At 41.2% G+C, this 24,176-nt stretch overlaps 1 protein-coding gene across 50 annotated transcripts in view; it reads right to left on the reverse strand.

Annotated features, from left to right (window-relative positions):
* Positions 1-24,176, reverse strand: part of znf185 (zinc finger protein 185 with LIM domain) — a 141,829-nt gene that overhangs the window by 49,131 nt on the left and 68,522 nt on the right. For 26 of the 50 annotated variants that reach the window (XM_061902034.1, XM_061902026.1, XM_061902002.1 and 23 more), the window contains 10 exons: positions 22,989-23,063; positions 21,564-21,638; positions 18,206-18,280; positions 16,795-16,869; positions 13,064-13,117; positions 12,192-12,266; positions 10,431-10,484; positions 7,059-7,112; positions 3,778-3,831; positions 3,396-3,470 (listed from right to left, as the gene is read on the reverse strand). In XM_061902034.1, coding sequence (XP_061758018.1) covers positions 3,396-3,470; positions 3,778-3,831; positions 7,059-7,112; positions 10,431-10,484; positions 12,192-12,266; positions 13,064-13,117; positions 16,795-16,869; positions 18,206-18,280; positions 21,564-21,638; positions 22,989-23,063 — 666 coding nt within the window. The remainder of the gene's footprint in view (positions 1-3,395; positions 3,471-3,777; positions 3,832-7,058; positions 7,113-10,430; positions 10,485-12,191; positions 12,267-13,063; positions 13,118-16,794; positions 16,870-18,205; positions 18,281-21,563; positions 21,639-22,988; positions 23,064-24,176) is intronic. The other 24 variants (XM_061902021.1, XM_061902003.1, XM_061902016.1 and 21 more) reach the window with 19 other exon arrangements.

Here is a 24,176-nt window from a genome sequence, read left to right on the forward strand (position 1 = left end):
GTCAGAGCTTGGTCCGCATTGCCGGCAGTAAGTCGGACACATTTCCAGTGAGGGTTGGACTCCGCCAAGGCTGTCCTTTGTCACCGATTCTGTTCATAACTTCTATGGACAGAATTTCTAGGCGCAGTCAAGGCGTTGAGGGGAACCGGTTTGGTGGCTGCAGGATTAGGTCTCTGCTTTTTGCAGATGATGTGGTCCTGATGGCTTCATCTGACCGGGATCTTCAGCTCTCACTGGATCGGTTCGCAGCCGAGTGTGAAGCGACCGGAATGAGAATCAGCACCTCCAAGTCCGAGTCCATGGTTCTCACCCGGAAAAGGCTGGAGTGCCATCTCCGGGTTGGGGAGGAGACCCTGCCCCAAGTGGAGGAGTTCAAGTACCTATGAGTCTTGTTCACGAGTGGGGGAAGAGTGGATCGTGAGATCGACAGGCGGATCGGTGCGGCGTCTTCAGTAATGCGGACGTTGTATCGATCCGTTGTGGTGAAGAAGGAGCTGAGCTGGAAGGCAAAGCTCTCAATTTACTGGTCGATCTACGTTCCCATCCTCACCTATGGTCATGAGCTTTGGGTCATGACCGAAAGGATAAGATCACGGGTACAAGCGGCGGAAATGAGTTTCCTCCGCCGTGTGGCGGGTCTCTCCCTTAGAGATAGGGTGAGAAGCTCTGCCATCCGGGAGGAACTCAAAGTAAAGCCGCTGCTCCTCCACATCGAGAGGACCCAGATGAGGTGGTTCGGGCATCTGGTCAGGATGCCACCCGAACGCCTCCCTAGGGAGGTGTTTAGGGCACGTCCAGCTGGTAGGAGGCCACGGGGAAGACCCAGGACACGTTGGGAAGACTATGTCTCCCGGCTGGCCTGGGAACGCCTCGGGATCCCCCGGGAAGAGCTAGACGAAGTGGCTGGGGAGAGGGAAGTCTGGGTTTCCCTGCTTAGGCTGCTGCCCCCGCGACCCGACCTCGGATAAGCGGAAGATGATGGATGGATGGATGGGTTTCTATTATAACCCTATTATTTACTTTTTACTGTTAAATTGATCTCAACTCCGTACAATGCTGCTGGAATTTTTAATTTTTCTGAAGGAATCAATTAAGTACTATCTATCTATCTATCTATTTATTTTACCCCATATTTGTTCCCACTTACCGCACCTTAAGTTGGAGTCTTTAATCTCGTTATATGCAAATATAATGACAATAAAGTCTATTCTATTGTATTTTAAAATGAGACAATCTAATTCATCTAATTATGTGAATCACGACTACCATAACTATTTATGTATAAGAACGTTATTGGTCATTAATTTATTTATTTATTTGTGCTTCAAATTGAGCAGAGGAACTCAACAAATAAATGTGTAAAAAAAAATGCAATGAAATGTCCATTTCGGACATGTTATGAGAAATTGGAAACTTTATTTTATACCTGTATGCATGTTCGACTTAAATTCACAAACCATAACCATTGCATTTTTAAACAAGGGTGCAGTAAGGTTGTTATCCCCAGGGTTCGGTCCTTGGCCCTGCACTCTTCAGCATCTACATGCTGCCGCTAGGTGACATCATACGCAAATACGGTGTTAGCTTTCACTGTTATGCTGATGACACCCAACTCTACATGCCCCTAAAGCTGACCAACACGCCGGATTGTAGTCAGCTGGAGGCGTGTCTTAATGAAATTAAACAATGGATGTCCGCTAACTTTTTGCAACTCAACGCCAAAAAAACGGAAATGCTGATTATCGGTCCTGCTAGACACCGACCTCTATTTAATGATACAACTCTAACATTTGACAACCAAACAATTAAACAAGGTGACACGGTAAAGAATCTGGGTATTATCTTCGACCCAACTCTCTCCTTTGAGGCACACATTAAAAGCGTTACTAAAACGGCCTTCTTTCATCTCCGTAATATCGCTAAAATTCGCTCCATTCTGTCCACTAAAGACGCTGAGATCATTATCCATGCGTTTGTTACGTCTCGCCTCGACTACTGTAACGTATTATTTTCGGGTCTCCCCATGTCTAGCATTAAAAGATTACAGTTGGTACAAAATGCGGCTGCTAGACTTTTGACAAGAACAAGAAAGTTTGATCACATTACGCCTGTACTGTATATACCTTTATATACATATATACATACATATATACCTGTACTGTATATACCTTTATATACATATATACATACATATATACCTGTACTGTATATACCTTTATATACATATATACATACATATATACCTGTACTGGCTCACCTGCACTGGCTTCCTGTGCACTTAAGATGTGACTTTAAGGTTTTACTACTTACGTATATATATATATATATATATATATATTTTATTTTATTTTATTTTTTTTTTGATTTTCCTGAAGGAATCAATAAAGTACTATCTATCTATCTATCTATAAAATACTACACGGTCTAGCTCCATCCAATCTTGCCGATTGTATTGTACCATATGTCCCGGCAAGAAATCTGCGTTCAAAGGACTCCGGCTTGTTAGTGATTCCCAAAGCCCCAAAAAAGTCTGCGGGCTATAGAGCGTTTTCATTTCGGGCTCCAGTACTCTGGAATGCCCTCCCGGTAACAGTTCGAGATGCTACCTCAGTAGAAGCATTGAAGTCTCACCTTAAAACTCATTTGTATACTCTAGCCTTTGAATAGACTCCCTTTTTAGACCAGTTGATCTGCCGTTTCTTTTCTTTTTCTCCTATGTCCCACTCTCCCTTGTGGAGGGGGTCCGGTCCGATCCGGTGGCCATGTACTGCTCGCCTGTGTATCGGCTGGGGACATCTCTGCGCTGCTGATCCGCCTCCGCTTGGGATGGTTTCCTGCTGGCTCCGCTGTGAGCGGGACTCTCGCTGCTGTGTTGGATCCGCTTTGGACTGGACTCTTGCGACTGTGTTGGATCCATTATGGATTGAACTTTCACAGTATATTGTTGGACCCGCTCGACATCCATTGCTTTCCTCCTCTCCAAGGTTCTCATAGTCATCATTGTCACCGACGTCCCACTGGGTGTGAGTTTTTCCTTGCCCTTATGTGGGCCTACCGAGGATGTCGTAGTGGTTTGTGCAGCCCTTTGAGACACTAGTGATTTAGGGCTATATAAGTAAACATTGATTGATTGATTGATTATGTGTGCTGTATCTGTGCTGACAGGAATTAGCAGTGCAGACGCAACATTTTTTTTTTTTGGAAACAGTTTTCCTCCTTGCATGCCCTTTTTTGATTGCATTCATTAAAAAAAGGTAACACGAGTTTGGAAAACAAGCTTTGTGTCAATTCGTATGCAAATACTGTACATCCGCTTGCCTCTGACAAAGGCAAGTGTTGATTTTAAACGTAACGAATGCATCATTCTAATGTTAGATTTTGGGCTATTTCTGTACCTTTCTAGTTCAGTGAGCCGATCCTTACTCCAACGTTTAGGACTGGGGGGAGCAGGCAGTGCAGGTTCTTCTCGACTGCAGAGGTGGGGACATAAGAACGGTGTGGGATAAAAATAACTCTGACAAGGTAAGAAAAGCAAACTGCAGATTGTTCTGGAGGTAAGAGGAGACGGGAAAGGTGACATTCCTTTTGAAAATAATTGTTCAAATGTAATGAAGAGGAAGTATGACGACAAAAAACTGCCAACTTGACTTAATTTGCATCTATTGATGCAACCTATTTATACTCAGTTTCCATTTGTTATGCTATGCTTTATTATAAAATGATATATTATGTTATAAAGCACTAACAGCAGATCAAATTTATAGTAAGTGTAAGTACCTGTACTCAGTTACTGTGGTGGTCCCATAGGAGCTCAGGGGATCCTTCTCCTTGCTGCAAAAAGATGATAATGACAAGATGGAGAAGTAAGGAGTGAGGAAAAGCATGAATGGCTTAAAGAGCGGATAATAGAGGCCCTGAATATAAAGTTATGTTATATACCGTATTTTCCACACCTTTTTGGCTGAGAGAGCCATACAAGCCAAATATTTTAAAAAGTATTTTCTTGCGAGCCATATAATATTTTTTTTAAGACTGAATACAACTAAATGCGTGCATTTTTAAGTAAAACCAAGATTTTTTGAGTTTAATAAGTCTCTTATTCTTCTTAATAACATTGTTATTCTGAAGCTAACCAACAATAAATAAAATACTTCTAACCATTAATGCGACTTCTTGAACAGGTGCGGTAGAAACCGGATGGATGGATTAAAATGCATGAGAAGGTTTTATATTTTGAACGTTATTTTTGACACCAGCGGGATTATTCATTATTATCGTGTTAAGCAATGTCAGCTAAGATTTATCAGAGAGCCAGATGCAGTCATCAAAAGAGCCACATCTGGCTCCAGAGCCATAGGTTCCCTACCCCTGTGTTATGTTATGAAAACTTAATTTGTTGGGGTTTTTTTTTTGTTCATATAAAATGTAATATATAAAAATAGATACAGTAAGTTGTATCATGTTGAGTTACATATATTAAATGTTGTTGTTTTTTTAAAGTATGGTATGTGCTTTTTTTCCTGTCACTCCCAAACAGAAGTGAACTATAGATAACTAACAGGAAAAAAATAAATTACATTTTGGAAATGTTAGCAAAGATCAGATGAGGAGTTATGGTGCTAATTTTCTAGATAAGGGGTCACCAACGTGGTGCCCACGGGCCAGATGAGTCGCCCGCTGGCCTGTTCTAAAAATAGCTCAAATAGCAGCACTTACCAGTGAGCTGCCTCTATTTTTTAAATTGTATTTATTTACTAGCAAGCTGGTCTCGCTTTGCTCGACATTTTTAATTCTACGAGAGACAAAACTCAAATAGAATTTGAAAATCCAAGAAAATATTTTAAAGACTTGGTCTTCACTTGGGCCCTGCGATGAGGTGGCGACTTGTCCAAGGTGTACCCCGCCTTCCGCCCGATTGTAGCTGAGATAGGCGCAAGCGCCCCCCGCGACCTCAAAAGGGAATAAGCGGTAGAAAATGGATGGATGGATGGATGGGTCTTCACTTGTTTAAATAAATTCATTTATTTTTTTACTTTGCTTCTTATAACTTTCAGAAAGACAATTTTAGAGAAAAAAATACAACCTTCAAAATGATTTTAGGATTTATAAACACATATACCTTTTTACCTTCTAAATTCCTTCCTGACAATTTAAATCAATATTCAAGTAAATTTATTTGTTTTAATGTAAAGAATAATATACACATTTTTATTAAATTTTTCATTTTAGCTTCTGTTATTTCGACGAAGAATATTTGTGAAATATTTCTTCAAACTTATGATTAAAATTCCCCCAAAATATTCTGGCAAATCTAGAAAATCTGTAGAATCAAATTTAAATCTTATTTCAAAGTCTTTTGAATTTCTTTTAAAATGTTTGTTCTGGAAAATCTAGAAGAAATAGTGATTTGTCTTTGTTGGAAAATAGCTTGGTCTAATTTGTTATATATTCTAACAAAGTGCAGATTGGATTTTAACCTATTTAAAACATGTCATCAAAAATATATATTTATTGTGAGAAATCATTAAGATGATCAGTGTTTCCACAAAGATAAATATCATTAATTATTAATAATAACAGAGTTAACGGTAAATTGAGCAAAATGGCTATTTCTGGCAATTTATTTAAGTGTGTATCAAACTGGTAGCCCTTTGCATTAATCAGTACCCAAGAAGTAGCTCTTGGTTTCAAAAAGGTTGCTGACCCCTGTGATAGATCATGGTGATCAGTGAAGTACGTCATCAAACTGTCAAAAAGTTCAAACATAAGATATACATTTTGCAATAGTCTAGTTGTTACTGTACTCACACTACAAATAATCGGTTTTAAAGATTAGTTTTGGCTTTGATTTTGGTTAAAAAAAAACTATGAAAGAGGTGTCGCCTTATATTGTGTCGCAACATTCAGATCAATACTTTTTTTTTCATGAAAGACAGTCCAAACTTGACAAGATATGTTGTTCAGTCAAGTCCAGTGAGTTTAGCCAATATCCATCCATCCATCCATCATCTTCCGCTTATCCGAGGTCGGGTCGCGGGGGCAACAGCCTAAGCAGGGAAACCCAGACTTCCCTCTCCCCAGCCACTTTGTCTAGCTCTTCCCGGGGGATCCCGAAGCATTCCCAGGCCAGCCGGGAGACATAGTCTTCCCAACGTGTCCTGGGTCTTCCCCGTGGCCTCCTACCGGTTGGACGTGCCCTAAACACATCCCTAGGGAGGCGTTCGGGTGGCATCCTGACCAGATGCCCGAACCACCTCATCTGGCTCCTCTCGATGTGGAGGAGCAGCGGCTTTACTTTGAGTTCCTCCCGGATGGCAGAGCTTCTCACCCTATCTCTAAGAGAGAGACCCGGAAACTCATTTCGGCCGCTTGTACCCGTGATCTTATCCTTTCGGTCATGACCCAAAGCTCATGACCATAGGTGAGGATGGGAACGTAGATCGACCGGTAAATTGAGAGCTTTGCCTTCCGGCTCAGCTCCTTCTTCACCACAACGGATCGGTACAACGTCCGCATTACTGAAGACGCCGCACCGATCCGCCTGTCGATCTCACGATCCACTCTTTAGCCAATATATATATATATATTGTATATATCTGCTATAAACTGTAAGAAATACTGTCTGTGACAGAAAGGTACTTATCAATTATTTGTAATTAATTTCACTGAAAAAAGCCAATGGAAACAACAGCCAAAAACTGTAAAAAGGTCCTTCATTTATTTATAGGAGGCCAATTTAGGCTAAACTCAAAGTTTCTCAAGAAAATAGCTAAATTTGATTGTAAACCAAAAAATATCAAACAAACAGACAATTATGCAAGGTAATTGTGTAATTGTGTATTAAATTGAGTGGATCATACTGTTCAAGTACAGTATATGATTTACTGTATCTGGCCTGTGATCAGTGGTGCAATTGTATACATTTTATGGTGTATGCAAACACATCACAGGCAAAAAGAAAATCATTGTGAAATTATATAAGAAGATGATTAATAAAAATATTGACAGTGGGGAACTTACGTGATTAAACCTAACATGACTATCGTGATTGTAAATACCTGTACTCAGTCACTGTGGTGGTCACATGGGAGCTCAGGGGGTCCTTTTCTTTGCTGCAAAAAGACAATAATGACAAGATGGAGAGGTGAGGCGCCAGGAAATGCATTAATGATTAAGGGCATTAATAAAAAGTTATGTTACATCATGTGATATTATAAAATTAATAATATTATGTTATGTATGAAGTTTACTAGCTCCCCTGCTGTGCAGATATCGAAGACGCACGCACAGCTGCTTGCTTAGTGGAGTGTAAAACATCCACTATGCGCAAAATAATACAAGTGAAATAACTGAATTTTGCAACAAATTCCTCCAATTTGTGTTTTATATTTAACAATATGCATTTTACCTGATAAATGTCTTATATGGGTAATTTTAGCCATAGTATTGTTTTGAGTATTAACAAATTATTTTATTTGTTTTAAATAGGGCTGGGCAAATTAATACGTTAATTACGAGTTAACTCATCAATCTATTAACGCCGACAATTATTTTATCGCACATTTGCGTATGTTGTTTACATGCTTTTATTTTGGTAACGCCTTTTCTTAACAAGATGGCGTCGCCCGGCGTCGTGGGGCTCTTTGTAAAGATGAAACGTTTGGCAAAAATACCGGACAATTCTGCAAATGTCATGGCTGGCTTACAGCGTGGTCACTCCGGGATCACTTACGACCGCCAGACAATTCTGGATGTGGATGGATCGGGCCGTTTTGGACTGAATGAGGCGTGTTTGCTAGACCTGCTAGCTAGCATGGGAATACTTTGCCGGCTACATCCAGCGGCCTGTGAAGCAGCGGAGTATATGTGTTGTCTGTCTATTTATGAATAATGCAGACCAGGAGTGTTGGCTGAGTTCTTAACGTTTGCTTTCAGAGCGTGCATATCACAACATACAAGATGTCGTCATGGCGACACAACCTATACATGCTCCTCACTCCTGTTGCATGCTGGGTAGGGTAGTTCTTTTTTCCCCTGCCTCATAACATCACAATATAGTACCATGTATATGATGCCTTCAGTTTATCAAAGCACCAAGCAAACAATCGGAAAATTCCCATCATATCAATTCCTAGATATGGTCATAATTATTTTAAGTGCACTACGCAGAATAAACACAACATTATTAATATTGCTACTACGTATAATTTGATCAAAAATTCCCTAAAACAGCCAACTACCTATAATATAGGTTTTTTAAACATAAAAAAAATGTTTCTGCTGTTACCTCAGAAATTGCCTGTTCAGATGTTATGATTGTGGCTCAGAGATTTGTATGTAGATTAAATTTATTTTCCATAACAAACAGGATAACTTAAATACCCTGGCAGTGGCAATAAGCTTAAATGTTTGTATTTACATTTTTTGAGTTGACTTTCATCAAATATGCTATTTAACTGCTACTGTTTAACAAGGACTGATTTAAATTGTGTTTGCACAACAAATGTTTTGGCGCTTTTGTTCATGTGGGAGAATATTCCAATAAAGGTGCACTACACACTACTTTTGAATTCATTATTGGGCTTTGCGTATACAATGCAGTTAATCGCGATTAATCAGAGAAATAGTGCGATTAACTTCAATTAAACATTTTAATCGTTGCCCAGCCCTAGTTTTAAAGCACATACCAAGAGTGGCAAACATAAACCATGAAGAATTTGATACATGTCAGTAAAGCTTTTTATTTTATTATATAATCCTAAATTATGGCCGTCTGTATGTAATACATACAAAATTGTAAATTGTTTTTTCAGTGCAACAAGAAAAACCCAGTGTGTTCAATGCCTTTTAACTTTTATGTTAATCTTCTAAAAGTGTTCTTTAAGTGCAATTAGAACTATATGTTTAATGTATCATAAGATTTGTGTTAAAATGAAGCCAGAAATGATTTTTTTTCATAATCCCTTTATTTAGAAAATTATCAAAAAGTATCGAAAAAAATTGAAATACATTTTAGTACCGGTGCTGGTATCAAAATATAAGTATCGGGACAACCCTTCTAGCTACTCGATCATAGTTGTATATGTCGGCTCCAATGACATTAGGATGAGACAGTAAGGGATTACAAAGAGGAACATAGCTCGGATTTGTAATCTTGCTAGAAAGATGGCTCGACATCGAGTACTTGTCTCAGGGCCCCCTGCCTGTGAGAGGCAATGATAAGAGATTTAACAGATTTGTCTCGCTTAACAGGTGGCTGGCTAGTTTTTGTAGATAACAGGGACCAAAGTTTATTGATAATTGTCCCTCTTTACCATGAATTGATTAACGTGGAACCCGACTTAAACAAGTTGAAAAACTTATTCGGGTGTTACCATTTAGTGGTCAATTATTCGGAATATGTACTGTACTGTGCAATCTACTAATAAAAGTTTCAATCAATCAACCAATCAATCAATCAATCAAAACCTTCTGGGGAAAACCAAGCTGCTGAGGATGGACGGCCTTCACTCTACCCGGGAAGGCGCCATCGCTCTTCCCAGAAACATAGATTACTGTTTGAGTCGCACTTGACGAACTACACTGGACAGTCAATTAGAGCGTCGTTTAGACGGGGTGAGGAGTCAGTTAAGAAAGAACTAACCAGCTCCAACCCTCCAGGTGAGAGGCATGATTTTGGATCTAGAATCACATTTGACGAGCAAGGAAACAAGGCTCATCAGTTGATAATGTCAAAATTGGCAAACAAGCTCGTGATCACGGCGCCGCGATAAATAATTTGTCTGCGTTCGCGTCTACAATAACAATATCACTAATACTTTTTTTAAGTCACGAAATGTAAATGGATTCTTGTTGATTCTTTTTGGATGTTTTTTTTATTGGGTTTTGTGGACGGACTAGAGGACCTCCCATTGGCTCTGCTGTAAGCGGACTTTTATTTACGAGTTAGAATGCATAAAAAAAATGTCATGTCTTTTATAATGATTGTGAATGATAGGGAAAATTCCAAAAAAGTGCAGTTCCCCTTTAAGGTTTTATTAGTTACGTATAAAATACTAAGCGGTCAAGATCCATCCTATCTTGCTGACTGTATTGTACCAGAAATCTGTGTTCCAAAAACTCTGTCTTATTAGTGATTACCAAAGCCCAAAATAAGTGAGGGCTCTAAAGCGTTTTTCTATTTGGGCTTCAGTACAAAGGATCCCAAATACTTCTTTAGTAGATGCGTTTAAGTCCAATCTTAAAAGCTAATTTAGATACTCTAGCCTTTGAATAGATCTCTTTTTAGACCCGTTGACCTGCCGCTTCTCTTTTCTGCTCTGTCCCCCTCTCCTGCGTCAAGACGATATCATTGTGAAATTATATAAGGGGAAGATTAATGAAAATATTGACAGTGGGGAACTTACGTGATTAAACCTAACTGTAAGTACCTGTACTCAGTTACTGTGGTGGTCACATGGGAGCTCAGGGGGTCCTTCTCTTTGCTGCAAAAAGACAATAATGACAACTGGTCAGCCTCCATGGAGGATTGGACCACTCCTTTTTGCATGTTGGTGACGTCTCTGCACTCCGACATGTCTACATGCAAGAGGATCCCCTGCTGGACCCACTATGGACTGAACTCTCACATTATTAGCCGTACCCAGTCGGCATCCATTGCACTTAGTCACCCAAGGGAATGGGGGGGTTCAGATCTGGGGATGCCGTTGTGGTTTGTGATACCCTTTGAAGCACTAGTGATTAAGGCAGGGGTGCCCATTACGTCGATCGCGAGCTACCAGTCGACCGCGGGGGGTGTGTCAGTCCATCTCCAGCCAGGCTTTTAAAAAAAATAGACCTAAAAATGAGTGATCATCAATCTTCACCAAGACGTCACTTAAATGACATTCACGGTACCGGAGGGTCTTGTGAGATGACGCTGGCTGCTGCAAGATCATTATTATGAAAATATGACCGAGAGGAAGGCGAGAAACACTTTTTATTTCAACAGACTCTCGCGCCGTACCTTCCGTCAAAACTCTAAAGGCCGACTGCACATTTCCTATCTTCACAATAAAAGCCCTGCTTCATGCTGCCTGCGCTAACTAAATACAGAGTCTGGGAAAACTGGCGTGCACAAGCGATCCCTCAGAAAGCTGGCGTGCACATCACTTGTGCACGCCAGCTTTCTGAGACTCTTATTTTGTTAGCGCAGGCAGCATGAAGCAGGGCTTTTATTGTGAAGATAGGAAATGTGCAGTCGGCCTTTAGAGTTTTGACGGAAGGGACGGCGCGAAAGTCTGTTGAAATAAAAAGTGTTTCTCGCCTTCCTCTCTGTCATTTTTTCATGATAATGAACTGGCAGCAGCCAGCGTCATCTCACAAGACCCTCGGGTGCCGTGAATGTCAATCAAGCAAGCTACGGAATTTGCCGCCAATGTTTTTCTTGTAAAGTGTATGGAAGCTGGATGCCAAAAACCAACCACTTTCATGTGGTATTGTACAGAAAGGACAACTTTTTTTCTCCTCCATTTGAAAATGTGGGCGTTATCATCATTACTGTCTGATTCCAATCAATGCAAGTCATCAGAATCAGGTAATACACCAACTTATATTCTTGTCTTTGTGAAAGAAAGACATCTATATGTGTTACACATGCTTGTATTATCATTAAACACATTTAACTTGTTAACAAAAATGTCTCTTTCATAAATAAATAAATATAAATGATATATATAAATGAAGTAGATCCCCTCGAGTTGGTCATTCGAAAAGTAGCTCGCCTGCAGAAAAAGTGTGGGCACCCCTGGATTAAGGGCTATATAAATAAACTTGGATTGACTGATTAATTGATATTTGCTTCTTCTCCTCCTAGTATTTTGGGTGTTCTGATAATCAGCATATATTCTGCACATACATGAAGACAGACACACGAGATTGTGCTCCTTTTATCTGCTCACTAAAATCCTCTGCCCACAAATATAGTAAATCAGCTTTGCATGTGCTATCAAGTGTGCACATTTTTTAGTACATGCAAACCTTTGGTAGATCAGGCCCTTAATCTTTTTAAAAAAGATGAATTGTTTTTTGTCCAACAAGGAAGCTACAAGCGTTTATCATGTCAAAGAGGTACATGCTAACTTAATAGTAGTACAGTAGTACTGCTAGCTCGCTTTTTTAAGAGTTAATTCCATTTGAGACACCTTCTGTACCTTTCTAGTTCAGTGAGCAGATCCTGACTTAAACGTCCCGGACTGGGGGGAACAGGCAGTGCAGGTTCTTCTCGACTGCAGGGGTGGAGAGAGAAGAGGAGGTATGGGAGGTGTGACATAAAAATAACTCTCACAAGATAAGGAAAGCTAAGATTTTCCTGATCCAGGAAGTAAGAGTGGGCAGGAAAGGTGACATTCCAGAAGGGGATAATGCTTCGAATGGATTGAAGTGAAAGTGTGAAGACAACTTGACTTAATGTAGCTTTTTTAACAATGAGATAAAAACTGTAAAAATATATTCCAATTGAAAAAAATACATAAAGATACAACAATAAGATCATATGGACAGCCATAAGTGTTTACATTTTGCTTTTTACTAATTTTTTTGTCTGGTTTTGTATTTGCTCTGTATGGTTCCGTGAGGTGTATATTATTATTATTATTATTTTCTCTGTTTGGTTTATACTTTATGAGGTTTTTGCACTTGTTATGCTTTTCTTGTGTTTTTTTGATTGTTTCATTACTTTTGGATGGATGTGTTGGTTTAAATGATATTCATGAAGTAAGATAATGTACTATGTTAAAGGGGGCAGGGAACTATAAGATTTTTCTTCATCCTGCTCCTTCTCAGGCATTGTTGTGTGAATTTAAATTGTATAATTGAGGTGTAATTGTGTATCGTTCAAAATGCACATCAATGAAGGAGAGAAATAAAAAATTAAAATGACTTAATTTACATCTGTTTATGTATCCTATGCTCGATGTTACAATCAGTTTTCATTTGTTATGCTATACTTAATTGTAAAATGCTATCTGATGTTATAAAGTGCTACCACCAGATCAAACTGACTATTTCAAGTGAGTGTAAGTACCTGTACTCAGTTACTGTGGTGGTCACATGGGAGCTCAAGGGGTCCTTCTCCCTGCTGCAAAAATATGACAATGACAAAATGGAGAGGTAAGAAGCGAGGAAATGCATGAATTGCTTAAAGAAGGGAGAAAAGAGAGCCCAAATAAATTATTATGTCATATTGTGATGTTACGATATGGTATAAATGCTTGATTTGTTGGGTTATGTCATGTTACGTACTGTATGAAAACGTTATGCTATTTGTGCTATGCTACGCTATATTATGTCATGTAGAAAAAGTTTAAATATGTATGTTGTGCGACACGGAGAGGGACAAGCAGTAGAAAATGGATGGAAGAATGGATGTTGTTTGCTATGTTAGTAAAAACTTGATGTCTTGTGGTATGTTGTACTACATTAGAGGCCCATCCATCCATCATCTTCCGCTTATCCGAGGTCGGGTCGCGGGGGCAACAGCCTAAGCAGGGAAACCCAGACTTCCCTCTCCCCAGCCACTTCGTCTAGCTCTTCCCGGGGGATCCCGAGGCGTTCCCAGGCCAGCCGGGAGACATAGTCTTCCCAACGTGTCCTGGGTCTTCCCCGTGGCCTCCTACCGGTTGGACGTGCCTTAAACACCTCCCTAGGGAGGCGTTCGGGTGGCATCCTGACCAGATGCCCGAACCACCTCATCTGGCTCCTCTCCATGTGGAGGAGCAGCGGCTTTACTTTGAGCTCCTCCCGGATGGCAGAGCTTCTCACCCTATCTCTAAGGGAGAGACCTGGAAACTCATTTGGGCCGCTTGTACCCGTGATCTTATCCTTTCGGTCATGACCCAAAGCTCATGACCATAGGTGAGGATGGGAACGTAGATCGACCGGTAAATTGAGAGCTTTGCCTTCCGGCTCAGCTCCTTCTTCACCACAACGGATCGGTACAACGTCCGCATTACTGAAGACGCCGCACCATTAGAAGCCTGATTTACTAAAACCAAAATACCTCACGCTAAAACATCATTTGCAATCTATAAAATGGGCGAGTTGCGTGTGATCTACTAACATTGGTGCAAACCGCCTTATTTAAATGATGTTTTAGCGTGTACGATACAGGGCATCACCACAGAGACGCTCTTATTTACTGCACATTCATCTTATGCTCCTACCTGTGCCGTTTTGCTATGTTTTCAAACAAACAAGAAACATCCACCACTTTTTATGGGCATTTTTGAAACAGTCGTGCAGTGCATGTCAATTGACACCACTTTTTTTTTTTTTACTGCTAAATGTGCATGGGAGGGAGGCTGGACTACTGTGAACTGTGATCAAAAGGGCAAGAAATGCACTTCAAGAAGTATGTATACTATAGGACAGTGGTTCTCAACCTTTTTTCAGTGATGTACCCCCTGTGAACATTTTTTTAATTCAAGTACCCCCTAATCAGAGCAAAGCATTTTTGGTTGAAAAAAATTGAGATAAAGAAGTAAAATACAGCACTATGTCATCAGTTTCTGATTTATTAAATTGTATAACAGTGCAAAATATTGCTCATTTGTAGTGGTCTTTCTTGAATTATTTGTAAAAAAAAGATATAAAAATAACTAAAAACTTGTTGAAAAATAAACAAGTGATTCAAATATAAATAAAGATTTCTACACATAGAAGTAATCATCAACTTAAAGTGCCCTCTTTGGGGATTGTAATAGAGATCCATCTGGATTCATGAACTTAATTCTAAACATTTCTTCACAAAAAAATAAATCTTTATCAATATTTATGAAACATGTCCACAAAAATCCAGCTGTCAACACTGAATATTGCATTGTTGAATTTCTTTTCATAGATTATGAACTTACATTTATATTTTATTGAAGTATTGTTCAATAAATATATTCATAAAGGATTTTTGAATTGTTGCAATTTTTAGAATATTTAAAAAAAATCTCACGTACCCCTTGGCATACCTTCAAGCACCCCCAGGAGTACGCGTACCCCCATTTGAGAACCACTGCTATCTATGTTAGCAATATATATATTCTATGTGGAAAAAACGAATGTCATTTAAAAAAATATTAAACAACATCAAACTGCATCAGTTGAATTTGTTTAATTCAGCCCCTTAACTTATCGAGGAGCTACAAAATTATAAAATAATTTTGCTAAAAAGGACGAAGTGTCTAATATTTATTATTTCTGACTGTACAAATATGTTGAAGCATACACATGAGTTGGAGGATTCTCTGTCCATTGTGTGTCTTTGCAGCATGGACACTTCTCTCTCACAGCCATGTGCGGAACTGTCTACTTTTCAGAGGTGCTACATAATGACGCAAAACAGTGCTCGCTAGAGATGCACGGATAGGCAATTATATCATCCTCAACCGCATCACCAAAGTCGTCATCCACCCGCCGTCCACCCGAACCAAAATTTTATCAGAACCGCAACCGCCCCCCACCAGCCCCTTGAAATACATCGGAGGTTGGCTACCTTTATCACTCAAAGAGCTATTTAAACCCGATTCACAGAGTAAAGAAGACGATGGGAGCCGCTAACGTTCTCGTGAATATCCAATGGTGCTCATCCTTAAGACAAGAATAAGGGCGTGCTGTGAAGCCATTGACTTTGACAAGTGTACAAACCGATTGTTAGACCAGCAACATGTTGTTTAAGGCTTTCGTAATCACACGTACAAGATTGAAAGGCATACTGGGTGATACAGAGTACACTGATGGTTGTGATATAAACAACTTTAACACTTTAATATGTGCCACACCAAACAAGAATGACAAACACATTTCGGGAGAACATCCTCACAGTAACACAACATAAACGCAACACAACTAATACCCAGAATCCTTTGTATCCGTGACAATTCCTGAATATATTTTACACCCTGCGCCCCCAACCCCGCCCACCTTACCGACGCACGGAGGGTTCCTGCTAGCGGGGTGTATAAAATAGTCAGGGAGTGTCGTGGATACAAAGGATTCTGGGTATTTGTTGTGTTGCGTTTATGTTGTGTCACTGTGAGGAGGTTCTCTCGAAATGTGTTTGTCATTCTTGTTTGGTGTGGCTTCACAGCGTGGTGCATATTACTAAGAGTGTTAAAATTGTTTATATCACAACCATCAGTGTACTCTGTGTCACCCAGTATGCCTTGCAGTCGTGTGCGTGTGTCTGTGGAAGCCACACACAACATGATGCTGGACTGACAAGCAGATGGTACATGTTGTAGTAGGCGACAAAGCCAATGGCTTCATAGCACGCCCTAATACTTACTAACTGGGTGACTTACCGGCAGTCATTCTAGAGAATATTGCGTCTCCTTTTGTCTTCTTCGTTTTGTGACACGGGTCCTAAATGGCTCTTTAAATGCTAAAGGACACCAATCCCTGAACCATGTATATCAAATATTTCCGAACGATTCAACCGCCACCCGCCCAAATCTAATTAAAATCTATTTTTTCGTCATGTCACCCGCCCGACCCGCGGTTTATCCGCCGACTCCGCGGATGAGACCGCAAACCATGCATCTCTAGTGCTCGCAGTTGCATGTCAGACTTAATAAATCACATTCCACATGCTAATTCATTATATTTGCTTCTTCTCCTTCCGGTATTGTGGGCGTTCTGATGATCAGCATATATTCTGCGTATTCATTAAGACCGACACGCAAAAATGGATTGCACTGCAAATTCTGCTCACTGAAATCCTCTGTGTACAAGTTTGGTAGATCGGTTTTGTGTGTGTGTGTGTACCTTTCTAGTTCAGTGAGCCAATCCTGACTCAAACGTTTAGGACTGGGGGGAACAGGCAGTGCAGGATCTTCTCGACTGCAGAGGAGGAGAGATAAGATGAGTTAAGTTTTAGTTTGACTTTTTTTTCAAGCATACAACAAGATACATCACAATTTCCAGTTTCTCTTTTCAACATGTTCGAAAAGGAGTAGGAAGAAGCTGAGCTCATTTTAATCCTACCCCTTTTCTTTTACATAGCAGTTGCTAAAACTTGTGTTTACTTCCGGTTCTCAATTTATTCACAATATACTCCATAAGTCCATCCATCCATCCATCCATCTTCTTCCGCTTATCCGAGGTCGGGTCGCGGGGGCAGCAGCCTAAGCAGGGAAGCCCAGACTTCCCTCTCCCCAGCCACTTCGTCTAGCTCTTCCCGGGGGATCCCGAGGCGTTCCCAGGCCAGCCGGGAGACATAGTCTTCCCAACGTGTCCTGGGTCTTCCCCGTGGCCTCCTACCGGTTGGACGTGGCCTAAACACCTCCCTAGGGAGGCGTTCGGGTGGCATCCTGACCAGATGCCCGAACCACCTCATCTGGCTCCTCTCCATGTGGAGGAGCAGCAGCTTTACTTTGAGTTCCTCCCGGATGGCAGAGCTTCTCACCCTATCTCTAAGGGAGAGACCTGGAAACTCATTTCGGCCGCTTGTACCCGTGATCTTATCCTTTCGGTCATGACCCAAAGCTCATGACCATAGGTGAGGATGGGAATGTAGATCGACCGGTAAATTGAGAGCTTTGCCTTCCGGCTCAGCTCCTTCTTCACCACAACGGATCGGTACAACGTCCGCATTACTGAAGACGCCGCACCGATCCGCCTGTCGATCTCACGATCCACTCTTCCCTCACTCGTGAACAAGACTCCTAGGTACTTGAACTCCTCCACTTGGGGCAGGGTCTCCTCCCCAACCCGGAGATGGCACTCCACCCTTTTCCGGGCGAGAACCATGGACTCGGATTTGGAGGTGCTGATTCTCATTCCGGTCGCTTCACACTCGGCTGCGAACCGATCCAGTGATACTCCATAAGTAATCAATAAAAATAAATAAATCAATAATACTTGGTAAAGTCAGTTACATTTCATATGGTGAGATGAGTAAGATTATTTTGAAAAAATGAACGGATGAATGGAGGTAAGGGAGGTGACATAAAAATAACTCTCACAAGGTAAAGAAAGCAAACATCAGATTGTCCTGATTCAAGAAGTGAGAGAAAGCTGGAAACTCCAAATGTGACTTCATACCACAGGTACATTTAAATGTTATTTTAAAAGCTACAAGTGGTTATCATGTCAAATGGTTACATGCTAACTTAATAGTAGTAGTACTGCTAGCTCTCTTTTTAAGTATCATTTAGATTTGGGGATCCTTCTGTACCTTTCTAGTTCAGTGAGCAGATCCTGACTCAAACGTCCCGGACTGGGGGGAACAGGCAGGACAGGATCGTCTCGACTGCAGAGGAGGAGAGATAAGATGTGTTACGTTAAAGTAAAGTACCACTGATTGTCACACACACACTATCCATCCATCCATCCATTTTCTACCGCTTATTCCCTTTTGAGGTCACGGGGGGCGCTGGCGCCTATCTCAGCTACAATCGGGCGGAAGGCGGGGTACACCCTGGACAAGTCGCCACTTCATCACAGGGCCAACACAGATAGACAGACAACATTCACACACTAGGGCCAATTTAGTGTTGCCAATCAACCTATCCCCAGGTGCATGTCTTTAATTTGTTCTCTGCATTTGACCCCCTTGTTCACCCCCTAAGACATGGGTGTCCAACTCTGACTCCGGGGGCCAAATTTGGCCCGCCGTGTAATTTAATTTGGCCCCTGAGGCAATATCAAATTAACATTACATATGGCCCGCCGTCATTACACAGCAGCTGTGCCGCTGTAACCAGGGGCGCCGCTAGGGATTTTGGGCCTCATGAAAAGAATCTTTACAGGGCCCCCAACACATAATTTCATATAATTTCATCATCATTAGGGGCCTCTCTGGGCCCCCTTCCATCATGGGCCCCTAGAATCCGTCTCCTTCACCCCCCCTTTTCGGCGCCCCTGGCTGTAACACCGCACTTTCTCACACTTGCCAATCCTCCCAAAAGGCAAGCAAGCATTCTCCCGATTTTCACCCGGACAACAATATTGAGGGCGTGCCTTAAAGGTACTACCTTTAACATTCTCTACAACCTGTCGTCACGTCCGCATTTCCTCCATACAAACAGCGTGCAGGCCCACTCGCATAATATATGCGGCTATTACACACACATAAGTGAATGCAAGGCACACTTGGTCAACAGCCATACAGGTCACACTGAGGGTGGCCGTATAAACAACTTTAACACTGTTACAAATATGCGCCACACTGTGAACTCACACCAAACAAGAATGACAAACACATTTCGGGAGAACATCTGCACTGTAACATAACATAAACACAACAGAACAAATACTCGGAACCCATTGCAGCACTAACTCTTTCGGGACGCTACAATATATTTTGATATTTACCTCAGAAGGCTGCAAATAGAGAAGAGGCATTAAATTTGTATTTAAATTTTATTTGGTATGCCATTGATATTTTGTAATTATTATTATTATTATTTGAAACGGCTTCACGGTGGAAGAGTGGTTAGTGCGTCTGCCTCACAATACGAAGTTCCTGCAGTCCTGGGTTCAAATCCAGGCTCGGGATCTTTCTGTGTGGAGTTTGCATGTTCTCCCCGTGACTGCGTGGGTTCCCTCCGGGTACTCCGGCTTCCTCCCACTTCCAAAGACATGCACCTGGGGATAGGTTGATTGGCAACACTAAATTGGCCCTAGTGTCTGAATGTTGTCTGTCTATCTGTGTTGGCCCTGCGAAGAGGTGGCGACTTGTCCAGGGTGTACCCCGCCTTCCGCCCGATTGTAGCTGGGATAGGCGCCAGCGCCCCCCGCGACCCCGAAAGGGAATAAGCGGTAGAAAATGGATGGATGGATTATTTGAAACTCGATTTTGCATGTCACTATAAAGTTATATAAGCCTGGCTTGTTCAATATTCAATGCAAAACTTGTTTGGGTCCCTAATAAAAGGTTAATTTGTTCAACTTTGGCCCGCGGCTTTGTTCAGTTTTAAATTTGGGCCCACTCTGTATTTGAGTTTGACACCCCTGCCTTAAGAGGTGAGAGGAGCAGTGGGCAGCAGCAGTGCCGCGCCCGGAAATCATTTATGGTGATTTAATCCCCAATTACAACCCTTGATGCTGAGTGCCAAGCAGGGAGGTAATGGGTCCCATTTTTTTATATTCTTTGGTATGACTCGGCCGGGGTTTGAACTCACAACCTACCGATTTCAGGGCGGACACTCTAACCCTGGGGTGCCCACACTTTTTCTGCAGGCGAGCTACTTTTCAATTGACCAACTCGAGGGGATCTACCTCATTTATATATATCATTTATATTTATTTATTTATGAAAGAGACATTTTTGTAAACAAGTTAAATGTGTTTAATGATAATACAAGCATGTGTAACACATATAGATGTCTTTCTTTCACAAAGACAAGAATATAAGTTGGTGTATTACCTGATTCTGATGACTTGCATTGATTGGAATCAGACAGTAATGATGATAACGCCCACATTTTCAAATGGAGGAGAAAAAAAGTTGTCCTTTCTGTACAATACCACATGAAAGTGGTTGGTTTTTGGCATCTAATTCATCCAGCTTCCATACACTTTACAAGAAAAACATTGGCGGCAAATTCCGTAGCTTGCTTGATTGACATTCACGGCACCCGAGGGTCTTGTGAGATGACGCTGGCTGCTGCCAGTTCATTATTATGAAAAAATGACAGAGAGGAAGGCGAGAAACACTTTTTATTTCAACAGACTTTCGCGCCGTCCCTTCCGTCAAAACTCTAAAGGCCGACTGCACATTTCCTATCTTCACAATAAAAGCCCTGCTTCATGCTGCCTGCGCTAACAAAATAAGAGTCTCAGAAAGCTGGCGTGCACAAGTGATGTGCACGCCAGCTTTCTGAGGGATCGCTTGTGCACGCCAGTTTTCTGAGACTCTGTATTTAGTTAGCGCAGGCAGCATGAAGCAGGGCTTTTATTGTGAAGATAGGAAATGTGCAGTCGGCCTTTAGAGTTTTGACGGAAGGTACGGCGCGAGAGTCTGTTGAAATAAAAAGTGTTTCTGGCCTTCCTCTCGGTCATATTTTCATAATAATGATCTTGCAGCAGCCAGCGTCATCTCACAAGACCCTCCGGTACCGTGAATGTCATTTAAGTGACGTCTTGGTGAAGATTGATGATCACTCATTTTTAGGTCTATTTTTTTTAAAAGCCTGGCTGGAGATGGACTGACACACCCCCCGCGGTCGACTGGTAGCTCGCGATCGACGTAATGGGCACCCCTGATCTAACTACTAGGCCACTGAGAGGGTGGGTTAAGGGAGGTGACATAAAACTAACACTCAGTAGGTAAAGAAAGCAAACATCCAATTGTCCTGATCCAGGAAGTGAGAGGAAGCTGGAAACTCCAAATTTGACTTCATACCACAGGTACATTTAAATGTTATTTAAAAAAAACAAAAGGGTTACTTAGGAGATTAATTGTTTTTGTCCAACGAGGAAGCTAGAAGTTGTAATCATGTCAAATTGTTACTGTACATGCTAACTTAATAGTAGTAGTACTGCTAGCTCTCTTTTTTAAATGTCATTTAGATTTGGGGATCCTTCTGTACCTTTCTAGTTCAGTGAGCAGATCCTGACTCAAACGTCCCGGACTGGGGGGAACAGGCAGTACTGGATCGTCTCGACTGCAGAGGAGGAGAGATAAGATGAGGTAAGGGAGGTGACATAAAAATAACTCTCACAAGGTAAAGAAAGCAAACATCAGATTGTCCTGATCCAGGAAGTAAGAGGAAGTTGGAAACTCCAAATGTGACTTCATACCACAGGTACATTTAAATTTTATTTTAAAAAGCAATAGGGTTACTTAGGAGATCAATTGTTTTCGTCCAACGAGGAAGCTACAAGTGGTTATCATGTCAAATGTTTACATGCTAACTTAAAGTCCTACTGAAAGCCACTACTACCGACCACGCAGTCTGATAGTTTATATATCAATGATGAAATATTAACATTGCAACACATTTAGTTTACTAAATTGCAATTTTAAATTTCCTGCGGAGTTTCTTGTTGAAAACGTCGCAGAATAACGATGCGTGCGCGTGACGTCTCGAGTTGGAGGGGACATATTAGCGCGGCACCACTTGCGGCTAAAAGTCGTCTCTTTTCATCGCATAATTACACAGTATTCTGGACATCTGTGTTGCTGAATCTTTTGCAATTTGTTCAATTAATAATGGAGAAGTCAAAGTAGAAAAATGGAGGTGGGGAAGCTTTAGCCTTTAGCCACGCAAACACACGGTGTTTCCTTGTTTAAAATTCCCGAAGGTGAAGCTTTACTATGGATCAGAGCGGTCAAGCGAACATGGATCCCGACCACTTGTCAACCGGCAGGTTTCGGTGACAAAATTGTGGTAAAAAGTCGCCTCTTACCGGAGATCTGCGGAGCTTGCGCCGTCCATGCAGCTGCCGTGACTTCCCTCAGAGACTGGCATCAACACACCCCTCCGACTATCAGGTACTATTTAACTCACTAAAACACTAGCAACACAATAGAAAGATAAGGGATTTCCCAGAATTATCCTAGTAAATGTGTCTAAAAACATCTGAATCGCTCACAAAGAATTAGCCTTTTTTTTTTCTAGTCCTTCGCTATCAATATTCTCAGCCACGAATCTTTCATCCTCGCTCAAATTAATGGGGAAATTGTCTTTTTCTCAGTCCGAATAGCTCTTTTGTTGTAGGCTCCCATTATAAACAATGTGAGGATAAGAGGAGGACTCACATGGGTGACGTCATCGTCCGCTACTTCCGGTGAAGGCAAGGCTTTTTTATTAGCGAACTTTATCGTCAATGTTCTCTACTAAATCCTTTCAGCAAAAATAGGGCAATATTGCGAAATGATCAAGTATGACACATAGAACGGACCTGCTATCCCCGTTTAAATAAGAAAATATCATTTCAGTAGGCCTTTAATAGTAGTATTACTGCCAGCTCTCTTTTTTAAGTGTCATTTAGATTTGGGGATATTTCTGTACCTTTCTATTTCAGTGAGCAGATCCTGACTCCAACGTTTAGGACTGGGGGGAACAGGCAGGACAGGATCGTCTCGACTGCAGAGGTGGAAAAATAAGATGAGGTAAGGGAGGTGACATAAAAATAACTCTCACTCGTTAAAGAAAGCAAACATCAGATTGTCCTGATTCAAGAAGTGAGATGAAGCTGGAAACTCAAAATGTGACTTCATACCACAGGTACATTTAGATATTAAAAAAAAAAAAAAGCTTAAGGGTTACTTAGGAGATTAATTGTTTTTGTCCTACGACAAGGAACCTTTTTGGCTGAGAGAGCCAAGAAGCCAAATATTTTAAAATGTATTTCCGTAAGAGCCATATAATATTTTTTTTTAACACTGAACACAAACGCGTGCATTTTTAAGTAAAACCAACATTTCCAGAGTATAATAGGTCTCTTATTCTTTGTAATAACATTGCTATTCTGAAGCTAACTGTGGAGGAGGCGTGGCCTGCATGCCTGCAGCAAAGCGGGATGTTGCCAGGACCGGCCTCAAAATCAGCGACAGGTGCGTAGATTGCCCACCTGGGCCTTTTTATCTAATCACCTGTCGCTCTGTTATAAGCACCGGCCAGGAGGAGAGACAGGGTTGGGGCTGGAGCCAGAGCGCGAGTGAGGACGAAAGAGAAAAAGACAATTGCTGGAAAGCAATTAAGAGACTAATTGAAAAAAATACAACAATATTTTAGCCTAAAACAGGCTCTCATGTCGGTGCTTGGTGGTCTGAAGAAGCCCCAGGAGGGAAAGCCCCACACTAACCAATAATAAATACATTACTTCTTACCATTAACACAACTTCTTAAACATAAAAATGCATGAGAATGTTTTATATTTTGAATGTTATTTTTAACACTATGATTACAAGTGGAATTATTCATTACTTATCCTGTTAAGCAATGTCAGCTCAGATTTATCCGAGAGCCAGATGAAGTCATTAGAAGAGCCGCATCTGGCTCTAGAGCCATAAGTTCCCTACCCCTGTCTTACGAAGAAGCTAGATGTGGTTATCATGTCAAATAGTTACATGCTAACTTAATAGTAGTAGTACTGCTAGCTCTAAAATGGCAACCAAGGTGATCAAAAAGGTCAACCAAAGAACGAGATTCCTCTACAGAATCTCCTCTCTGGTCAACAAAAGCACCTTGAGGATT

Source organism: Nerophis ophidion, linkage group LG05 (assembly GCF_033978795.1).
Source record: "Nerophis ophidion isolate RoL-2023_Sa linkage group LG05, RoL_Noph_v1.0, whole genome shotgun sequence".
Lineage (NCBI taxonomy): Eukaryota > Metazoa > Chordata > Actinopteri > Syngnathiformes > Syngnathidae > Nerophis > Nerophis ophidion.